Source organism: Cucurbita maxima, unplaced genomic scaffold, assembly GCF_002738345.1.
Source record: "Cucurbita maxima cultivar Rimu unplaced genomic scaffold, Cmax_1.0 Cma_Scf00012, whole genome shotgun sequence".
In the NCBI taxonomy this organism is placed as follows: Eukaryota; Viridiplantae; Streptophyta; class Magnoliopsida; order Cucurbitales; family Cucurbitaceae; genus Cucurbita; species Cucurbita maxima.
The window spans coordinates 1,897,406-1,917,359 of NW_019272028.1; the positions used below are offsets into that span (position 1 = coordinate 1,897,406).

Below are 19,954 nucleotides of genomic sequence, written 5' to 3' on the forward strand. Positions count from 1 at the left end.
TTACATTTTGATTTGAGTGTCAATGTTGCAAGAACGATAACCAGTTAATGCATTATATTCGATTAAGAGGTGAAACGTTTAAATGGAAGTTTATAAAATTTTATATCATGTAGTAAATTTTATCTATAAATTTAAATTTATTTATTTATGTTTATACTTCAAATGAATTTTAAATAAATGATGTTAAATATTATAAAATATACGGGAGTACTAATAATTGAAACTTAATATTAGAATATGGCTTAATCCTTCTCCTATTGAAATTAAATAATATTTTTATTTAAATATGGATCATGAGTTTTAAATCATAGAAGTTGAACTACAATCGTCTTAATTTATTAAATTGATTTTGCATTTAAATTTTATTATGCCTCTGAGAGTTAACAAGGATACGTATATTAACTTTCGCGCGTTCCTGAATCCTGACATTGAGATCTGTTTTAACAGGATATCACGGCACAAAAAGGAAAATGTCAGTTGCTCATCGCTCTCTGGTAATTCTTCTTCCACCTCTCTTCTTTTTTCGTCACAGATTCTTACAGTTGCACGTTTCTTTTTTCTGGTGGTTGGAGAATTTCTCGTTCTGCGATTCGGAGTTTATCTATGCATTTCAACGTTTCTTGATTTCTGTTAACTTGTTCTGAGGTTTTTCACGCTTCCTGATACTATATTATTGCGGAATTCCATTACGAGAACCTTGTTTTTGTCGAATGTTTGTTTGTTTGTTAACTTGTTATTCTCAGCGTGTTACATGTTCGTCTTCGATCCGGTCCTTTTTGTTTGTTCGTGTTTTGAATGCATTGCAATCTGATGAACTCAACTTTTTCCAGACGGTTGCAGTAATAGTTTGTTCTTATGTGTTCGTTCTGTTTCTGGTTTTATAGAGCTAATAGACTAAGTTTCTAATTAGATAGTTTTTACGACGTTACTTTGGCAGGACTGTTTTACATCCTTGCAGAATAGTTTCTTCTGAACATCGTTTCATTATATATTGATGCGAGAGTTCTTTTAGGAGTCTACAGGTTATAGTTTATAGTTTATAGTTTATAGTTTATAGTTTATACTCCTTTCTAATTCTGTTTTGTTTAACTTTTATTATTTCTATAAATGATTGTAGAGCTCAATTTTTCTGAAGTGGGAGGAAGATCGTTCTGTTTTAGTTCACTACTTTGTCGTTCATGTCATTTTTTGTAAATCTTATTTGTCATTTCCCCCCTCTTTTCAGCGTCTTAATTTGTTATTGCTTATGAGTTTTTTCGAACACAAATTTCTAGAATGTCATTCTTTTATATTTAGTTGCGTGTTCTTCTTCTTGCTGTTTTATTTGATTCTCTAATCCTAAGCTTTTGCTTTCTCATTAGTAAGAGAGGAATGATGGGTATCTTTGGGTATTAGCTCCAAGAAATTCAGATTTGACTCATTTTTCTGATAAACTAATACGCAAATTTTGAGGTTTAGAGCAAACTCTGCTGTAGCAAAACTTGCCATTAATGGAAGCATATTGCCGAGGATCATGTGTTGGGAGATCAAGGATCAGTACAACTCAAAATTGATACTCCGATTCCACACTTTTTAAATCAAGAGCTCAAGGCTCTCCAGTTCCACGTCTTGTTCTGCTTTCTAGGCTTACTGATAGCTTCTTAGATGGAACTAACAGTGTCTACTTGGAGGAACTTCAAAGAGCTTGGGAGGCTGTTACTACCAGTGTTGATGAGTCATGGGATAGTTTCTCAAGAGAGTAAGCGTTTATTGTTGATTGTGAGAGTATATCAGGTTAATGGTCACATGAAATCCAAGTTGGATCCCTTGGGATTGGAAGAAAGGAAAATTCCTGATGAGTTGGACCTTGCACATAATGGATTCACGTAAGCTGATCTTGATCGGGATATTTTTTTTGGGGGTGTGGAAAATGTCCGGATTTCTGTCTGAGAGCCGTCCCATTCAGACCCTCAGATCCAGTTTTGATCCGTCTTGAGCATGTATATTGTTAGTGAAAGCTAACCATGCCAGATTAAGTGGACAGAATGTTGAAAGAGGCACCTTCAGCCATAGACACACAGTTCTTCATGATCAGGAAACAGGAGAGAAGTATTGTCCTCTTGATAATGTTATCATAAACCAGAATGAGGAGATGCTTACTGTCAGCAGCAGGTAATGGAAAAGATATTAAGCCGTTTCTTTTGCGTTTACATTTATCATCGATGACAATGCTCCTGCCTGATGCTCCATTTTTGAGCCTGACTTGTGGTTAAAATATGTTTATTGCTTGTTGTGATCGAATGAATACCAAGAAAGGTTTGCCTTGTGATTTTGTTTATTGCAATATAGAAGTTCACATTACTATGATGGCACTAAAGAATATTGTCCTTCCGGGGGATATCCTTTTTGTTTTATGCATTTTGTACATTGTCTGGCGCTAATTGGCTGTCCTTTCTCACATTCCAATCCTGTCTGTAGCTCTCTTTCAGAGTTTGGCGTTCTTGGATTTGAGTTGGGTTATTTAATGGATAATCCCAACGCAATGGTAATGTGGGAAGCTCAATTTGGTGATTATACTTGTGGGGCTCAAGTATATTTGATCAGTTCTTAATTAGAGGAGAATCGAAGTGGCTGCGACAAACAGGACTTGTTGTGATGGCAAGATTGTTGTGAGAATCACTTTCTTTTATGTATGGAAAGTTGACTTGGTGCTTGTGACCTTTCAATATTTTTAATTGTTTTACCCTTTCTAATTATATATAAGTCTGTTGTGCTTCCCCTCTCTCTTTCTCAGTTGGCAATTGGCTTGCTGAGTCACTGAAATTTTATGTTCTTCGTGGTTAAAATAGTGCCTGAGATTTTTCGTTTGAAGTTCTAAAAAATTAGCTTATCTTTTATTATCTCATTGGTGTATTCTTAATTAGGATCCTGCATTTTGGGAGCTGATTTGGTTTAATTTGGATATTTGGCTGATATAGATTTCATTGAGCATTGTGACATATGACAACCCTTTTCTTACACCTGAGATGGATACTACTCTTAGGAAGCAAATTCAAGAATGCAATTGGCAAGTTGTGAATGCTTCAACTCCAGTTAATTACTTCGATGTTCTGAGGCGTCAAGTGAGTTAATTAATAAGTTATTAAAAATTCAAATTTTCTTGAATTAACTTGTTCAGCAGTAACTTTATTCAATTTTACGCTCTATCTCCAGATTCACAGGGAATTTTGAAAACCTCTCATTGTGATGTCTCCCCAGAAACCTTCTTCATCATAAAGATTGTAGATACAATCTATCTTAGTTTGATGATGTAAGAAACCACTCAGGTTTTGACAAGTAGGGGACTAGATTTAAGCGCCTTATCAAGGACCAAAATCTGCACTCTGATCGTCAAGAAGGTAACAGGCGTTTGATACTTTGCTCTGGGAAGGCATGCTACATATTTGATGCTTATTTACTTTCAAGTCTTACTCATTGGCTTCTAATCGTTGGTAACTTCTAAAGGGAAAAAAATTACTTCCTTGTTGAAAACACAGACAAATGGTGACTCCAATATACATCTTACTTGGAAACTGAGACTTACATTAGGAGTTCTTGAGTGTGACCCTATCACGTCTCCCCATTGAAGTCCCTCCGAATTCCTTTAGTAAGCAATTCACAACAAACCCAACGATTAAATGTAAACATATATTGTCCTAAAACCTGTAATTTCTATGCATTTTTTCTGCATATGTTTCTGTTGAGTAACTTGTTATGGGATGCTGTATGGTGTCTCGGTGCATTCTGCTCAATGCAATAAAATTACAAATCAACGTAAATTTGTTAGAAAATAATTCTCATTCTTAGCCGTTCTCACCAAAAGTTATAATTTGTTATATTCTCATATTCTGATTTGCATCTGCTGTTTGGATACTACATTCTTTAATCTCTCATATTCTTGAAAGCAGTGCTGAGGTAAGACTTCTTTTTTTGAATTTATTTTGCAGATGCAGACCCACTTCCATTACTTAATGTTGTTTTTCATGCACTTTATCAGGTCTATCTGTCGTTTTCATCCACACAAAATACCTACCTATTAATTGTAATGGGATGATTTGATAATGATGTTTTGTTATCTACAGGTCCATTTAGAGAGTCTGAGATGGATTGCAATTATAAAGGCCTTTTACGCTTTCATCAGAATTGGAATTTCCACAGAATGCCTGAGGAATCACACGTCCCCTTGTGGAAGCTGAGAGGGATTGCATTTTTAATTTTCAATGCTCATATTTTCATTTTCTCCTCTCTTTATTTAGGTAATAAATGGAAATGAACTGTAGCTGTTCTCTTATTATATTGATTTTTGACTTCGCCAGAAACTTCTGATTCCACAACGGCACTTTCTCCACTCAAAGGCTAATTTGGGATCAACTTGCACTGTGAGTATAAAGAATCTTCATGTCTGTAATATTTATGTTCTCACACTAAGCCAAAAGGAAAATTGCTTGCTTCACTGCAGAAGATGATCTTTCACTTCACCTAATGCCCTGCTACTGTTCTTTGTTGGGGGGTTTTGGGATCTTATATTGTAGATTATCCATTTATTTATATAGTCTATAATATTGGAGCATCTTGTTTGTTTATTTTTAAACTTAAAAAAGTTTTATCATGTCACCCAATTTTGAATTATTATTTTATCGAATCATTATCATTGATATGTTTAATGGAATAGTGGTCTGACATGTTCGTTCAACTAAGACAATATGAACATGTCATTTCAGTATTTCATTAATAATATTATAAAAATGATTTAATAGAAGCATAATTCAATGACTAGAGATTTAATTGAAATTATCCAAAGTTTAGAGAGTAACTATTTTCAAAACTCAAATTGACTGAATTTATAATCTAGTTTAGTTGATAATATTTATAAAGGGTTTGAACGTGCATGTGATTTTAGACCTTTTTATGCCCCTTCTGATTTCTAGAGTTTGAGGATTTCATTGGGATCATTTTGATTGTTTTAAATGATTATTTTTTGTTTTTCTTTTCCCCGGAACTGTTCAAATCTTGGAAAGAGTTTGAACAATAATTTTATGCCATTAGAAACATTTTTAACTTTACTATTTTTACTTGTAAATTTCGTTATTTTGTTTTTGTTTTTGTTTCTTTATGTGTTTTCAAAACTCAACCAAAGTTTTGATTTTTTTTTTTTTATATATTTATTTTTTGTTTGTGAAAAATTTAGCTAACAATTTAAATATATTTGAGGAAAAAATAAACGAACGGATTAGACCGCGAGGAAATGGATTAGTTTGGTTTCTTAAATACTATAGTTTTTCACCAAACTATTTGCCCATTTTTATCTTAAAAAATGAAAAATTGCGGAAATGATGATATACTAAATGAATTTTTTAATAATTTTATTTTTAAGTAGAATTGCAGGAGATAATGGCAGTGTGGATGCATTTAAAAAATGCAGAGAGAAGTTTCATTTTAGCAGAATATGAGAAAAAGCTAACAAGGTACGAGCTAGTTTATTTTAAAATTTGAGGTTTATCAAATTTTAGGTGGGTTTATCTTAATCATAATATTTGTTAATTTAAAAGTGAACTCAAAATATTTTGAAGTTGATCACTTCAATTATGCTGGCTATTTATTATATAAAATATTAAATTATCCCTATGTTAAATATTATAGGATTATCCTTGAAATATAGAAAGTATAAGTTGGACATATTTCTGTAATTTGGTTTCTTTCTTTTATTTTAAATTTAAATCAAAATCAAAATAACGGTATGTAAAGTTAGGCTATTTAGATGTTATCTTCCGTCTACCGAATAAGAAATCTCATGTTTAAATTTTTTTATGTGATATTTTGTACTAGTACTATGGTTTTTTATATTAATTTTTTAAAAAGTTTTTTCAACTTTATGTCACATTTATTCTCAATTCGGATAGAATAGCCCGTTATTTTCCATCCACTTCATTACTAGCTATTAAAAAATACAGAAACAGGAAATTATTCTCAAAACTATATATTCCTATTTTGTTCCTATTTGTAATTTTTATTTGAAAAGTTTAATGATTGTGCCCCTTCATCACAATTTTGATTGAAAATAAATATAATACACGAACTTGAATATTTTTTTAAGAGATCATTTTGAATACTTTTTTTTTTTTGTTTGTTTATTTCCCCTTTATTTTAATAAAGAAAATAGAATTGTATTTTACAATTATTTCTTGCCTTTTGTTATATCTTTTATGTTGGAAAAAGGAATGAAAATGAGCTTGGGAACAATTTCTTATTTCTTATTTATTTATTTATTTTTAGATATGAAAAGTAAAAAATTTATATCATATTTAATTTTTAAATGTTTTAGTATACATTTTATCAGTAAAAAGGTGATGGAATAACGTTTTTATTCAATGTTTGAAAACAGGAAATTAAAACAAGAAGCGGTACCATTTATTGTTTTGAAAATATGTGTACAATTTTGAAAGTGCTCCTTAACCAAGAAACATGAAAGGTAAAATTTTTTATGTTTCTTAAAAATTGAAAACAAAAAATAGAAAGCTAGAAAACTACAAAACTCTCCTCTTTTCTTTTCTTTTTTTTTTAAAAAAAAAATTATGCATGCAATTTTTTGTCGTAATTATTCTTTGTGGACAGTTGAGGACAACTCAGTAGTTTAAAATATATCGAGCTTCACCTCTTTGTCAAATTCATATACTTTTACCATTACCCACCATATTCAAATACTTGAACTAGATGTGATTCTCAAGAACATATCTATCTCCTACAGTGTTTACCACTCTTAGCATCACAATGTTGATTAAAAGGTGATTTTAATATAATACGATTATGATGAACCTTTTTCAACACTGTTGGCAAATTTCATTTTGATTCCCTTGTTTATTTAACTGATAATCTCAACTCAGGATAAATGCTTTATCTAGAAGGATATTGATGATGTGATTTACGAAGCATTTCTCCAAAGAAATATAAACTTAAAACAAAGAGGTTATTCCAAGACTTTTAGTGTTTGATGATGACATAAATCCATTATAAAAAGCATGCTGAAATTTCTTCTTTTGTTGTGAATCTTTCCTATTAACACATACACACACAGAGGGTGAGAGAGAGAGAGAGAGGGGGAGAGATGGGGCAAGAAGGTCAAATGTTTGAGAAGGTAAAGCCATATTTGGGAGCAATTGCACTAAGATTCGCCTCTGCAGGAATGTCTATTATCTCCAAGGCTGCTCTAAACCAAGGAATGAACCAACTTGTTACCATTGTTTATCGTTACTCAATTGGTGCCATTGTTGTTGCTCCTTTTGCCTTTGTCTTGGACAGGTATTAATTTCCTCTCTCTCTCTCTCTCTCTCTCTCTCTCTCTTTATGCTATATTTTGTTAAGTCTTTAATCATCATGACCCCATTTCAATGGCAGGAAAATAAGACCAAAGATGACTCTTCGGATCTTCGGCAAGATCCTTCTACTGGGATTGCTCGAGTAAGAATTCGACCGCAAAGTGACTATCCTTCATAACTATTATAATACTGAAACTTAAGCTCCATTTCTCTCTCACAGGCCTGTAATAGCTCAGAGCTTGATTTACTCTGGTACTAAATACACCACTGCAACTTTTGCAACTGCCATGTGCAATATTCTTCCTGCCTTTGCGTTTCTAATGGCTTGGATTTGCAGGTACTTATCTGTACACAAACACTTAATACACGCACATACATCCATTGTTTTTTCTAATTTGTGATCATTATGTTCTGTTTTGAAGAATGGAGAAGGTGAATATTAGAAGATTTCGAAGCCAGGCAAAGATTTTAGGCACTTTAGTGACAGTAGGAGGAGCAATGATGATGACTCTTATAAAAGGACCCATGTTGAATTTGCCTTGGACAAAAGAGAACCACATCCCTCACTCTTATTCCACCCTTGCAAACAAGCAAGAACCTGTGAAGGCTGCCATTGTTATTACCATTTCAAGTATCTGTTCCTCAGCCTTCACCATTCTTCTGGTACAACTCCCTTTTGCCATTTGTTATAGCAATAATTTGTCATAATTGAGAGACTAAAATTCTCGTTTCATTGGTTCTTACAGGCGCATACAATAAGATCATACCCAGCTGAGCTTACACTAACAACTTTCATATGCTTGGCTGGAGCTGTGGAAAGTACTATTTTAGCTTTAGCATTTGAATGGAACAATCCAGCTGCATGGGCCTTACATGCAGATTCCATACTCTTAGCTGCCCTCTATGGTGTAAGTTTTCATTTCTCAACTAAATTTTCTCATTGAGCTTTCTCATTTAAAACTAAAACTGAAGTCCATGTCAATGTTGCAGGGAATAATATCCTCTGGAATTGCTTATTATATCCAAGGAGTGGTAGTGAAGCTAAAAGGACCTGTGTTTGTAACTGCATTCAATCCTCTCAGCATGGTCGTAGTTGCTGTGATAAGTTCATTCATATTCGCCGAGAGACTGCGCTTAGGAAGGTAATCTACCTCCGGAATAACATTTTCTCCTCACTTTTTACTATCTGATATCCTGATCCCATGTTTCTTCTGCAATAACAAATATAAAAGGATACTATATTGGGTCCGATGTTGAGGATTGTCAGGAGGGAGTCTTATATTGGCTAATTTAAGGAATGATCATGGATTTATAAATAAGGAATACGTCTCCGTTAGTAATGAGACCTTTTGGGGAAGCTCAAAGCAAACCCATAAAAACTTATACTCAAAGTGGACAATATCATACCATTGTGGAGATTTGTGATTCCTAACATCCCACCCACTAATTTGAGTGGTAATTAAGGTTTATTTTATTAAACTTACGTGAAGATTTGTGAGTGTTATTTTGAACCGTATGCCTTTATCCAACCAAGAATTTATGGGGGTAGATTTGAGTAGGTAGGCAAATGAAATGGGTTTCTACTAAGAAAAGCACTTAGAAATTTCATTTGCAGGGTTATTGGAGCAGCTGTGATAATTACAGGCCTTTACTTGGTTCTGTGGGGCAAGAGCAAAGATCAGCTTCCATTAAAAGTGGGGAATGATGAATTACCAACTTCACACCAAAATTCAGCCACCACAAACCAGCAGCAGCCAAAGCCCTCAGATCAGCAGCTTCTAAAACCGGATGCCCCAACAGCAGTGAGCAACTCCAGTGCTTGAATTATTGGAACTCAACCCTCCAAAGGAGAAACAATTGATATTATTGGAACTTCCAAGGCATGGTTCCATGAAGCCCAATTGATTCTTTCTTTTTCAAGTGTTTTATTAGAGATTGAATTAAACTTTTCATTTATTAATCCCATTAATGGCCTATCCAGTGCACTTGATCCCAAGTTTGCAACACTTTTTAAGAATGAAAATGGATAAGAAATTGCAGTGACTGGCTGGCTGGCTGTGTTCTAAATCCTAGTCACCTCATATTCCCCATCCTCTTTCTTTATTGAAATATGATGTGGATGAAATTTCACAATGAATATCTAATATGGAAATGGAAATATGAGATGGAATACCATTGCAGCAACAAATATAAATTTTTCTTTCATTAATTATAGACTTTATTAATCTTCTTGCCACGTCAAATATTAATGTCTGCCATTGTTGTTTCCTAGTCATCACTAATTCTATAAATTTCCTCCCATAAGGATTTACATAACTTAAATGAACATTAATTATCATTTTAAACGTTAATGATTTGGTCTTTATTCGAACTATTGATAGAGATGTCTACAATGAATAGATCTTTTTTGTGTACGAAAAAATTAATCTTGAATAATTCTTTTGTGAAGACTCCACTCGACACTATTAGATCATTAAAGCTAACTTTCAATTAAAAAAATGAATGGGATTAGGTCACTTTTTGGTAGTTTGTATTAAAAAATATGGTGGGCAGCTTGAGCCACCATGCAAATGGATGAGTATATAGCTTTTGTTTTTGGTTGAGTTCTAAGCTGCTACGAAAGTTATATCTACCCCATGAAATTTATGGTCATCCATTCAAAAGCAAAGATTAAAAATTCAGCTTTATGATGACTCAAGTTCACAAGGTTTTAAAACGAGTCTGGAGAGGGAATTTCATATTCTTATAAGAAATGTTTCGTTCATTTCTCCAATTAATTTCTCCTACTTTTCTATGGAAAAAAAGGCTCACAACTCACTCAACAAATCACTCTCAAAACCTTTCAATGGAGGTTGAAAACATCATTTTCTGTCACTGCCCACGAAACAACTTCGCACACAAGATTGTTGGCTAATGCGAAACGAAAAAAGAGATGCAATTTTTATCAGCACCTTTTATTTTTGACTTGCGACAGTGCTGTGGCTTGGCCCCCTACAGTGCCACTATCGTTCAAAACATCCTTTTCTATCCTACTTTAATTTTTCCATGATTTTATCTTAGATTTTTAGGGTTTAGGGTTTAGGGTCAATATGGGATGGGGTATATGACTGTTCACCAAAAGCATGTATACACCTGACAACACTAAAATACCCCAAAATACTATAGAGGAATTTGATTAGTTGTCTCTTCCCCCTACCCAGATTATATGCTATCAAAGACGTTGTTGCCTAATCGCTTTAGCTTATAACATCGCTTATCGCTTTCTTTCAATTGTTTTCAACCTATTTCCTCACTCATGTTATCTAAAATCATTTCTCTCAAATGCGACTCAAGCCTCGAGCATACGCCGACGTTGTCCACGAATTCCAAATTTCTCACAACTGACTTGTTTGCTGGGTTAAATCAAGTGCCGCACAATTGCTATCCTGTTGCCGTAAGGGTGCGATTGTAACACCAAACAACATACATCCACAATCTAATGAACTCCTAGTGATGCCCGGTTAACTTTAACCTAATCGTATTTTAGAGAAGGAAAGGGAACCCTAGGTCATCCTCATATAAACAAATTACGATCCAAGGAAATTCAAACTTTATTTTCAAAATTTCTAGATTGTTACACTTTTACTCTTTGACTTAAGTATCGTAGTATTATCTACGACAATCATCACATTGACGTGCTGTTTTTCTTATTTTGTCAACTAACCTTTTCTTTCTACAAATTCATTGTTGACTCACGTCCAAATCATGTGGATTACCTTTATCAAAATTTATGCATATCGTGAAACGATTCACGATGATCTCGTGTCGTAATCAACTCAAATTCAATTTTCCTACCTCTTTCTTCATGGAAAAATGAGATGGATTTGCATAGTTTCAAAATGGAAATATGAGATGGACACCATTTAATTTCGCCAATTATTCAATTTATTCCCAATTACCATTTCATTTCAAGCTCTTCTAAGGGGATGTCAAGCCTGTGGCCTACATCAATCCAATCCAGACAAGTTAACCAATGTCTCATGTGTTCTAGGTTGTCTCATGTGTCCTAGGTTTCTCCAATCAGCACAGGTTGATCCATGTTCCACGCCACCTTTCATGATGTCATGTGTACGAGGAATCTCTCTTCGTGTTTAACAATATGGTTGGGTTTTCGAGGTCTATCGAAATCAAAATTAATTTGCCTATTCCAATTTATAAGAATAGTGGAACCAGGTTGAATCTCACGTGACCAAATGATTAATTTCTCTAATTCTTTTGTCGATAGTACATGTTTTATGCCAATATCTACAAATTGCGAGCTTCTTTCCTGTTCTCCTCTAACATTTCCATTCTCAACTTGAAATCTCACTGCCAGAGCACCCTAAACCGACAATAGTAAGACCAATCAACCAAAGAAAAAGTGATACGAATCCAACAACTGATTATTTGCATGGATTCAGAGGAGAAATTACTAGAAGCAATGCAAAGAAGATTTAAGCATCAAATCAAGAAAATAATGGAGTGACAATAAATATCACTTAATATTGGAATGTGGTTTGAAGATTTTTGGGTAGTTAAACCAAGTTATTGTCTTTTTTTTTTTTAGTCTATTTAAAAGCATCTAATATTAATGTTTGAAATGACGGTGGAATACAAAAACTTTGTTTTTGAAACCCTTTTGGTGTTATTTTTCTTTCAAATCTTGCTTTAGGTTTGATGTAAACTGATTCATTGGATTAGTGCTAATCATGAAATGAGTCGTCTTAGAATCTATGATGGTCAATCATAGATTGCAAGTTCGATCTAAGAGTTATTCATAATTTTAACAAGTTCTTGGTTGGAATTATTCGTTTAAGTTAGTTTTCTTAGTGAAAGTTTGGAAGGATACTAGAAGGAGCTCTAGATTTATAAAATTCAGCATGGTTGACACTTATAAAAAAGGAATAGAAAATCGGACTCGATTGAACGTGGGTAAGCAAAACGAAGGTCAATATTGTTAAGGGTAAGGTTTACCCAACCACTTTTGACATTCTCACGACTTTATTAGCTCAAAAGAAAAGCGTTCACCGAACTAAACCCTAATTAATCGTATTGATCCAAATCTATAGATCATTTTTTGCTTTTTTTTAAGAAAAACGTTGACCTATAAGAACAAGACTTCAAAAAATTACAATATTAGCTACCTAATACTCAATTTATATTCATTTGGGCTAGTTTCATTTAAATACAACATGCATTGATTTAAAAGATTCTCCAAACATGATAATCACATAAAACCAGAAGAACCTTAAATATTTTGAGACATATCTGAACACTGTCAGAAACAGCTCTAACCAAACAAACAAACAACCGAAATTTTTTGAAACATTTATCATCTGCCAATCATTTCCTTAGAACAATTTACAAAGATTCTATTGCTGGGGTGTTTGGAGTAACAACTTGTTCGTTTTTGGTACTAAATTTCTTAAGATTGTGTTTGTTATATTTATTTGATGATTGATTGGTGTTGTAAATGATGGGGATTGGCAGCTCTGTGGTTGTTCCTCCCTTGGTTGATGAGGGGAATGAAACATTCCTTATAAGGCTGTGGAAACCTCTCTCAAGTAGACGTGTTTTAAAACTGTGAGATTGACAGTGATACGTAACGGATTAAAGCGGACAATATTTGCTAGCGGTGAACTTTGGCTGTTACAAATGGTATCAAAACCAATCACCGGAGGGTGTGAGACACTGGTTGGAGTAGGGCTAGACTCTCTCCATAGCAAAGTGTTTTAAAACCTTGAGGGAAAACCCAGAAGAGAAAGTCCAAAGCGGACATATATCTACTAGTTGTGAGCTTGAGCTATTACAAATGGTATCAGAGCTAGACACCGGGGGGTGTACCAGCGAGGACATTGGAACTCCAAGGAGGGTGGATTGTGAGATCTCACATCGATTGGACTGAGAAACGAGGGGAACGAAGCATTCCTTTGGAGTGAATTGTGATATCCCACATCGGTTGGGGAGGAGAGTGAAGTATTCCTTTGGGGTGGATTGTGAGATCCTACATCGATTGGAGAGAGTAATGAAACATTTCTTACAAAGGTGTGAAAATTTCTCTCTAGTAGACGTGTTTTAAAACCTGAGGCTGACAGTGATACGTAACGAGCCAAAACAGACAATATCTACTAGCAGTCGACTTGAACAAAATCGAGACATTTCTCAAAATATATGAACGAAAATGTCCAAACTTTTCCAACAAGTAGTTGAATTAAAAAACGATACTTATAACACAAACACAAAATCTTACACTCATAATAATGAGAGAAAAAAGTGAGTAATCTTCTTTTCGACTCTAACTCTCTCACTCTACTCGTTGGAAATATTGTAAAGAAACCGACTCTTTTCATACCCGCTTACCCCGATAACTTAGTGCATGTTTGTACATGTTTGTAGTGGTAAAAAACTGAGGTTTTGTTCTTTGTTTAGGATGGAAAAGGTTGATATTAGGAGAGTTTCATCTGTGGCAAAGATATTAGGAACTGCAGTGACAGTGAGAGTAGCAATGATAATGATCTTTGTCCTGACACCCAAACTTAAGATTTGGTTGGACAACACCGGGACTAGTTGAAGTACTGAGCCTCACAAGCAGATCAACTGCTGCAAACAATCAAGATTATCGTTTCAAAGGTGTCATTTTGGTCACAATTTCTCGTGTTTCCTCGGAACAAACAATGCAACAAACAAAATGTTGTTTTGAAATTTTTTTATATCGATGAATGTAGAAGATAGGAACGGAAAAAATATTTTAATTTTTTCGTGAAATGGAGTTATGATGTATTGCCAGACTCGAGAAGAGACTCAAGTAAGAGGACATTGTAAAACCATGAGATTAAACCCTAATTTTGAAATAATTGAAAGTCATTATCTATATCAATAAAACACATTTCTTTTTCATTCGTTGAATTATAAGAATTTCATGGTTAAACATGTTTTACTTAGGGCAATTCTACGTTAGGTAACCTCCTAAAAATTTTCGTGGGATGCTGGAAAGCTCGTGTTGTTTTCTGAGAATAGTCTTTACTCTTAAGAAGCGAGAAGTAGGTAATATGACCATGTCACAGAAGATGTAGGGAAATGTCAGGTGTCACAATCTTACTTTTTCAACTGTGCAACGTTGTGATCTTGACACGTTCACGACCCCCTAGAAACTCAAACCACACATATATTTTTGGGTTGGTTTTGTGGCTTCATCGAACTTTAGGCAAGACAAGTGTCAAATTCACATTTCGAATTCTGATATGAATCCTGGGTATCAGACATTACAAGGTGACCACCACTATAGGATGTTACGTACAACCATAAAGCTACAAACGACCTAGTCACGAGTGACCTCATTGTAATGTATACCAAGGCATAACCACCAAGAATACATGATGGAAGAAAAGATGACTATTGCTATAGGATTAAGATGCACAGTAAGATATTATAATGTAAAACCTTGGGTATAAAAGTTAGCCTGTCATTTTAATTAAGAAAAATAAGTGTGCATTCCAGCTCATTTTTTTTAGTTTGACTATTTAAAATTGTTAATTATTAAACTTGATTCAAAACTAATCCAGCTAAAAAACAAGTAAAACACTTGTTCCAAGCTAATCAACCATAAACAAACAAATTAGTGTTAAAAAATGTTCCTTCAAGGTCAATATCTTATAACAATAACGTTCTCGACCATAGAATTCAGCTGGAGGAATCAATTCAGTGGCTCCTATGAGTAAGGCCGTGCAAAGGAAGTGCTAGAGATCGTGCAACACTTCTCATGGAGGCTCATGCAAACCATTAGGTCGAGTAATTCTTAACGAAAATGTCTCATACCAATAGAGAATGTGTTCTTTACTTAAAAACTCATGATTTTCCCTTTAATTAGCTGACATGAGACCATTACTCCTCTCGATAATGTTCAACATTCCTCCCCCCGAACAAATTACTCCACATAGCCTGTGAGATCCACATCGGTTGGAGAGAGGAACAAAACGTTCTTTACGAGAGAAAGTTCAAAAAGGACAATATCTACTAGCGGTGGACTTGAGTTATTACAGAGCCTCTTCATAGGCTTTCTTAATTCTTTGAAGCCCTCGAACAACCTCCCCTCAATTTAGCCTATTTCTTAGTTTATTTTTTAAAAAATTTTAATTTTCGCAAATTATTGTTATTTATCTTGCATTAATTTAAATTAAAATCTATTTATATTAAAGTAAATTTTATTTTCATGCAGATTAACGAAAATATACAATCTAGGTTTTAATTATTAATTTTTTTTAAAAGGGTTTTATTATTATAATTTAAAATTTGGAATTTGAGAATAAGTTAATAAATAAATTGATTGTCTTTTTCCCCAAAGTATGATGAGATGGATGGCAATTGCAATGGTTGTCTCCTAATCATCCCCCCTTTCATATTTCATGGAATATGAGATGGATGCCATTTCTCAAGTTGTTAAAATATTTATAAAATATTAAATTTATTGTAATTTATTCGCTTCCACAATTTAATTACGACATTTTAAGGCACAAATTCTAACAATCTCTCACTTGCATTAACGTTGGTGAAATATATATATATATATCTTATTATATACTATATATTCAATATGTGATATGTTTCGTGTCACACCCTGATTTTCGAGACTTCAATTTTTGAATCATAATGAAAAAGATGAAAACAAAGGCAAATAAAATAAAATACGGTAAAGTTTTGTGTAATTTAAAACAAACAATACCATTATTATTGTGATATCATCTCATATTGGTTGGGGAGGAGAACGAAACACCTTTTACAAAGGGTGTGGAAACCTTTTCCTAGGAGACGCGTTTTAAAACCTTGAGGAGAAGCTTGAAAGGGAAAACCCCAAGAGGACAATATCTGCTAGCGGTAGACCTGGGGCATTACAAATGTATTAGAGTCAAACAACGAGAAGATTGATCCCCAAAGGGAGTAGACACGAGGCGGTGTGCCATCGAGGACACTGGGCCTTGAAGGGGGTGGATTGTGATATCCCACATTGATTGGGGAGGGGAGTAGACACGAGGCGGTGTGCCATCGAGGACACTGGGCCTTGAAGGGGGTGGATTGTGATATCCCACATTGATTGGGGAGGGGAGTAGACACGAGGCGGTGTGCCATCGAGGACACTGGGCCTTGAAGGGGGTGGATTGTGATATCCCACATTGATTGGGGAGGGGAGTAGACACGAGGCGGTGTGCCATCGAGGACACTGGGCCTTGAAGGGGGTGGATTGTGATATCCCACATTGATTGGGGAGGGGAGTAGACACGAGGCGGTGTGCCATCGAGGACACTGGGCCTTAAAGGGGGTGGATTGTGATGTCCCACATTGATTGGGGAGGAGAACTAAACACCATTTAGAAGGGTGTGATGTTTTAATAAAGCCTTGAGGGGAAGTTCGAAAGGAAAAGCCCAAAGAGAACAATATCGGCTAGCGGTGGACCTACAATTAACTAATTTTTTAAAGAAAAAAAATCAATATGATTATTGCATGTACATTTGTACAAATTAAACAAAAAATTTATTATTATTTTATTATTATTATTACAAATTAAGGTGTATTTAATGTTTCTTTCTTGATTTGCAATTATTTTAGGCCACAAAATGAGATAAAATTACCTAAAAAAAGCAATTTTTTATGGCCACGAATTTAAGTGGGTTTAATTTGGTATATGTTTGGGCATAAAATGAAATAATTATTGGATATAATCATCATTAAAACTATATGCTATAAAAAAAAATACATGTAACGATATAAACAAAACAATTAATTGATAATAGAAAAATAATTAGTATAATAGGACAATAATTGACGAAGTGGGTTAGTTGAAAAATTAAAGCAAATTCGCTAAAAGCTAGAATTAGTCGCCGTTAAATGTACATCCATCACTTATTGTTCCCAATACGCCAACACTACTTTGTTAATTTCCCACCTTAAACACCAACCCTTTCTTTAATATATGATCTTGTAGCCTCTATTATGAGTAGGACGTTCCAATATATTAATTTTAATACGTTACTCAATCATATAAATTTTAAAATTAAGCGTATTTCATTTAGGACCGTTTGATGTTGTGCGACCTTCTAGAATTTTTTCTAAGAAATGTTCGAGTGAGGAAAAAAAAAAAAAAAAACAGGCTAAAAAGATGTTTGTTTTTTTTAAGGTTATGAGATAGTCATCATTTTATAAGCAACGTGTTAGATGAACACGACTCTCCAAAATGGTATAATATTGTTCATTTTGAGCATAGGCTCTCATAACTTTACTTTGGGTTTTTCCAAAAGGCCTCGTACCAACGAAAATAGTATTCATTGATTATAAACTCATGATCATTAGAAAAGCCCAAAACAAACTCACGAGAGATATCATACCATTGTGGAGAGACGTGTTCGTCTAATACAAGTATGCATGTCGCAGGAGAATAGTAAAATATTATTATTGTTATTTAGTTTAGGTAGATTTGTTTTAGTATACATAAAACATATTCTGAGAATATTCATCAACAGTAACATCAACCTCATACGAAGATATTCTTAAGAATATTCATTAACAGTCAACATCATCATCTTTTTCATGATTTAACTAATTTTCTTAGCTTTATTAATTTTGAAATTGGCCTCAATTTAGACCAAATGTAAATGTTTTTTTTTTCACGAATCTTGCTCGGTGAATATAATCATTTTGACTCGTACTACTAGTTTGAATAGAATCCTTGTCTCGAGATTGAAAATGTCGCATCTTTATGTAATTCATTTATCGAAAGTCTACCTATTTTATATGTATTTTGCATATTAGACTTATTACGAATGTTAATTATGACATCCCAGTAAATGAAGGGTACGTGAATGAACTGAAACTACATGTAAATGGGTGCAATCTTGAGAATATGATGATTAAGAAACATTCAAAGAAAATGAATGATCGTGTTTGTCTATGATGATAGTTTTCGCTCTTCAAAGTGATTAAAAACTATTTTTTTTTTTTAATTTTCAAAATATGAATTAGTTTTTGAAAATATTAATAAAAATTAAAGAAAAACAACTTTTATAACATTAATTTTTTAAAACTAAAATAGTTAGGTTAAATTTTTAGCAAATTATGAACAAACTACTAAAATTGATTTTGGAATGCCTTTTAAAAAGATGAAAAGACCTTTTAGCCCATCAACATCCATTGTTTGGTCCACTTCCTTGAACCGCTGAACCGCTCATGTGCTTTTAGAAGAATCTCTTATGTACATTGTAATAACTTTTGGGGAAAAAATTATTTTTTTTAAATAAAATTATTTGTTTTTGTACAAGCATCTACTTATAAATAATAATAAAAAAAATAAATAAATTATAATATAAAGTGGGTTTAAAATAATTTCTAAAATTATTTCAAAGAAATTAGCTGCCGATCTTTAAAATATATAGTAAAAATAATTAATGATTTAGATATAGAACAATAATACATAGATACATACATATATATATATATATATATATTATAATATAAAATTTAGTTACTTGGGGTTCCTTGATTTAATTAATTGGTTAATAAGCCAAATATAAATATCTTACTATTTAAAAAAGATATAAGGAGGATAGTCATTTTTTGGACTATATTTTTCGAATGACATTATATAATTCCATATATGTCCCTCTTTTAATTATTTAATTATTTTCCAATGTAACTAATTTATCTTCCTTAGTTGAATTTATTTTTTAAAATTTTATATTAATCCTCATGTGTAATACGCTAATTTTCAAATTTGTAATTAATAAGTTATATTTAAAATTTTTAAATATATATATATATATTGAATATATTAACGGCACAAAAAATACCATACACAAAATTTATAAAAAAAGAAATTTAAAAATCTAAAAGAACATTAAATATTTATTAAATATTTTTTATGTTTTTAAAATTATTTATGCATATTTTAGTCTAATAATTAAAAGGGGAAAAACTAGAGAAAGGATTTTAAAAGTAAAGTGTTTATATATTGATAGAAGACATTAATTAGCTTAATTTTTTTTAAAAATAAATCTATTAGCTTAGATTTTTTTTCTCTTTTTTCAACTTTATATATTTACATTAAAATACAATTAAACTTATAATTTTTAGTCTCTAAATTTTTAATTTTATATTTATTTGGTCCCTACACTAAAAAAAAAATTTAAAAATAATTAATTTATTAGATATAAAATTGTTTATTTATTTATAAATTTTGTGTATGGTGGTATGTTAGACCTTAAAATTTATATCATTAAATTTATAGAATTTTTGTAATTAAACCCAAAAATTAACAAATTAATAGTAATATAATTTAATTAAAACAATTTTAGAAGAATAATACTCAAATTTTGCATAAAAATTTACCAAATTTCACAACAAATCCATTAGAATTAGCTCAAATTATTGTAGGTGATCCATTGTTTTTTTTTAAATAAATAAATAAATAGAATATATATTAAATTTTAAAAAAATATCTGATAAAAGAAATGGGGTTTTGGTGGTTTGTACAATGTGCATCTTTATGGAAATGAAGAAATAATTGGAAAATGAGTGCATGTAAAGATCAGCAAATTAAAGATTAAAAAAAAAAAAAAAAG

General features: G+C 32.6%; 1 protein-coding gene and 1 pseudogene across 1 annotated transcript; both read left to right on the forward strand.

The window, feature by feature from the left end:
* The first annotated feature begins 1,435 nt into the window (after positions 1-1,435).
* Positions 1,436-7,208, forward strand: LOC111487571 (annotated as a pseudogene).
* LOC111487257 (WAT1-related protein At2g39510-like) lies at positions 6,635-9,519 on the forward strand. The gene is made up of 7 exons (XM_023134616.1): positions 6,635-7,314; positions 7,411-7,473; positions 7,552-7,668; positions 7,754-7,994; positions 8,078-8,239; positions 8,322-8,473; positions 8,947-9,519. Exons 1-7 carry the CDS (start codon positions 7,121-7,123, stop codon positions 9,152-9,154), a joined length of 1,137 nt encoding a protein of 378 aa, XP_022990384.1. The 5' UTR covers positions 6,635-7,120; the 3' UTR covers positions 9,155-9,519.
* The last annotated feature ends 10,435 nt before the right edge of the window (positions 9,520-19,954 follow it).

Bases quoted from the DNA above. Each gene is read 5' to 3' on its own strand.
- LOC111487257 (XM_023134616.1), top strand. From the start codon at position 7,121: ATGGGGCAAGAAGGTCAAATGTTTGAGAAGGTAAAGCCATATTTGGGA. The intron at 7,315-7,410 runs GTATTAATTTCC...TTTCAATGGCAG, and splicing joins TTTGCCTTTGTCTTGGACAG to GAAAATAAGACCAAAGATGA. The intron at 7,669-7,753 runs GTACTTATCTGT...TCTGTTTTGAAG, and splicing joins CTAATGGCTTGGATTTGCAG to AATGGAGAAGGTGAATATTA.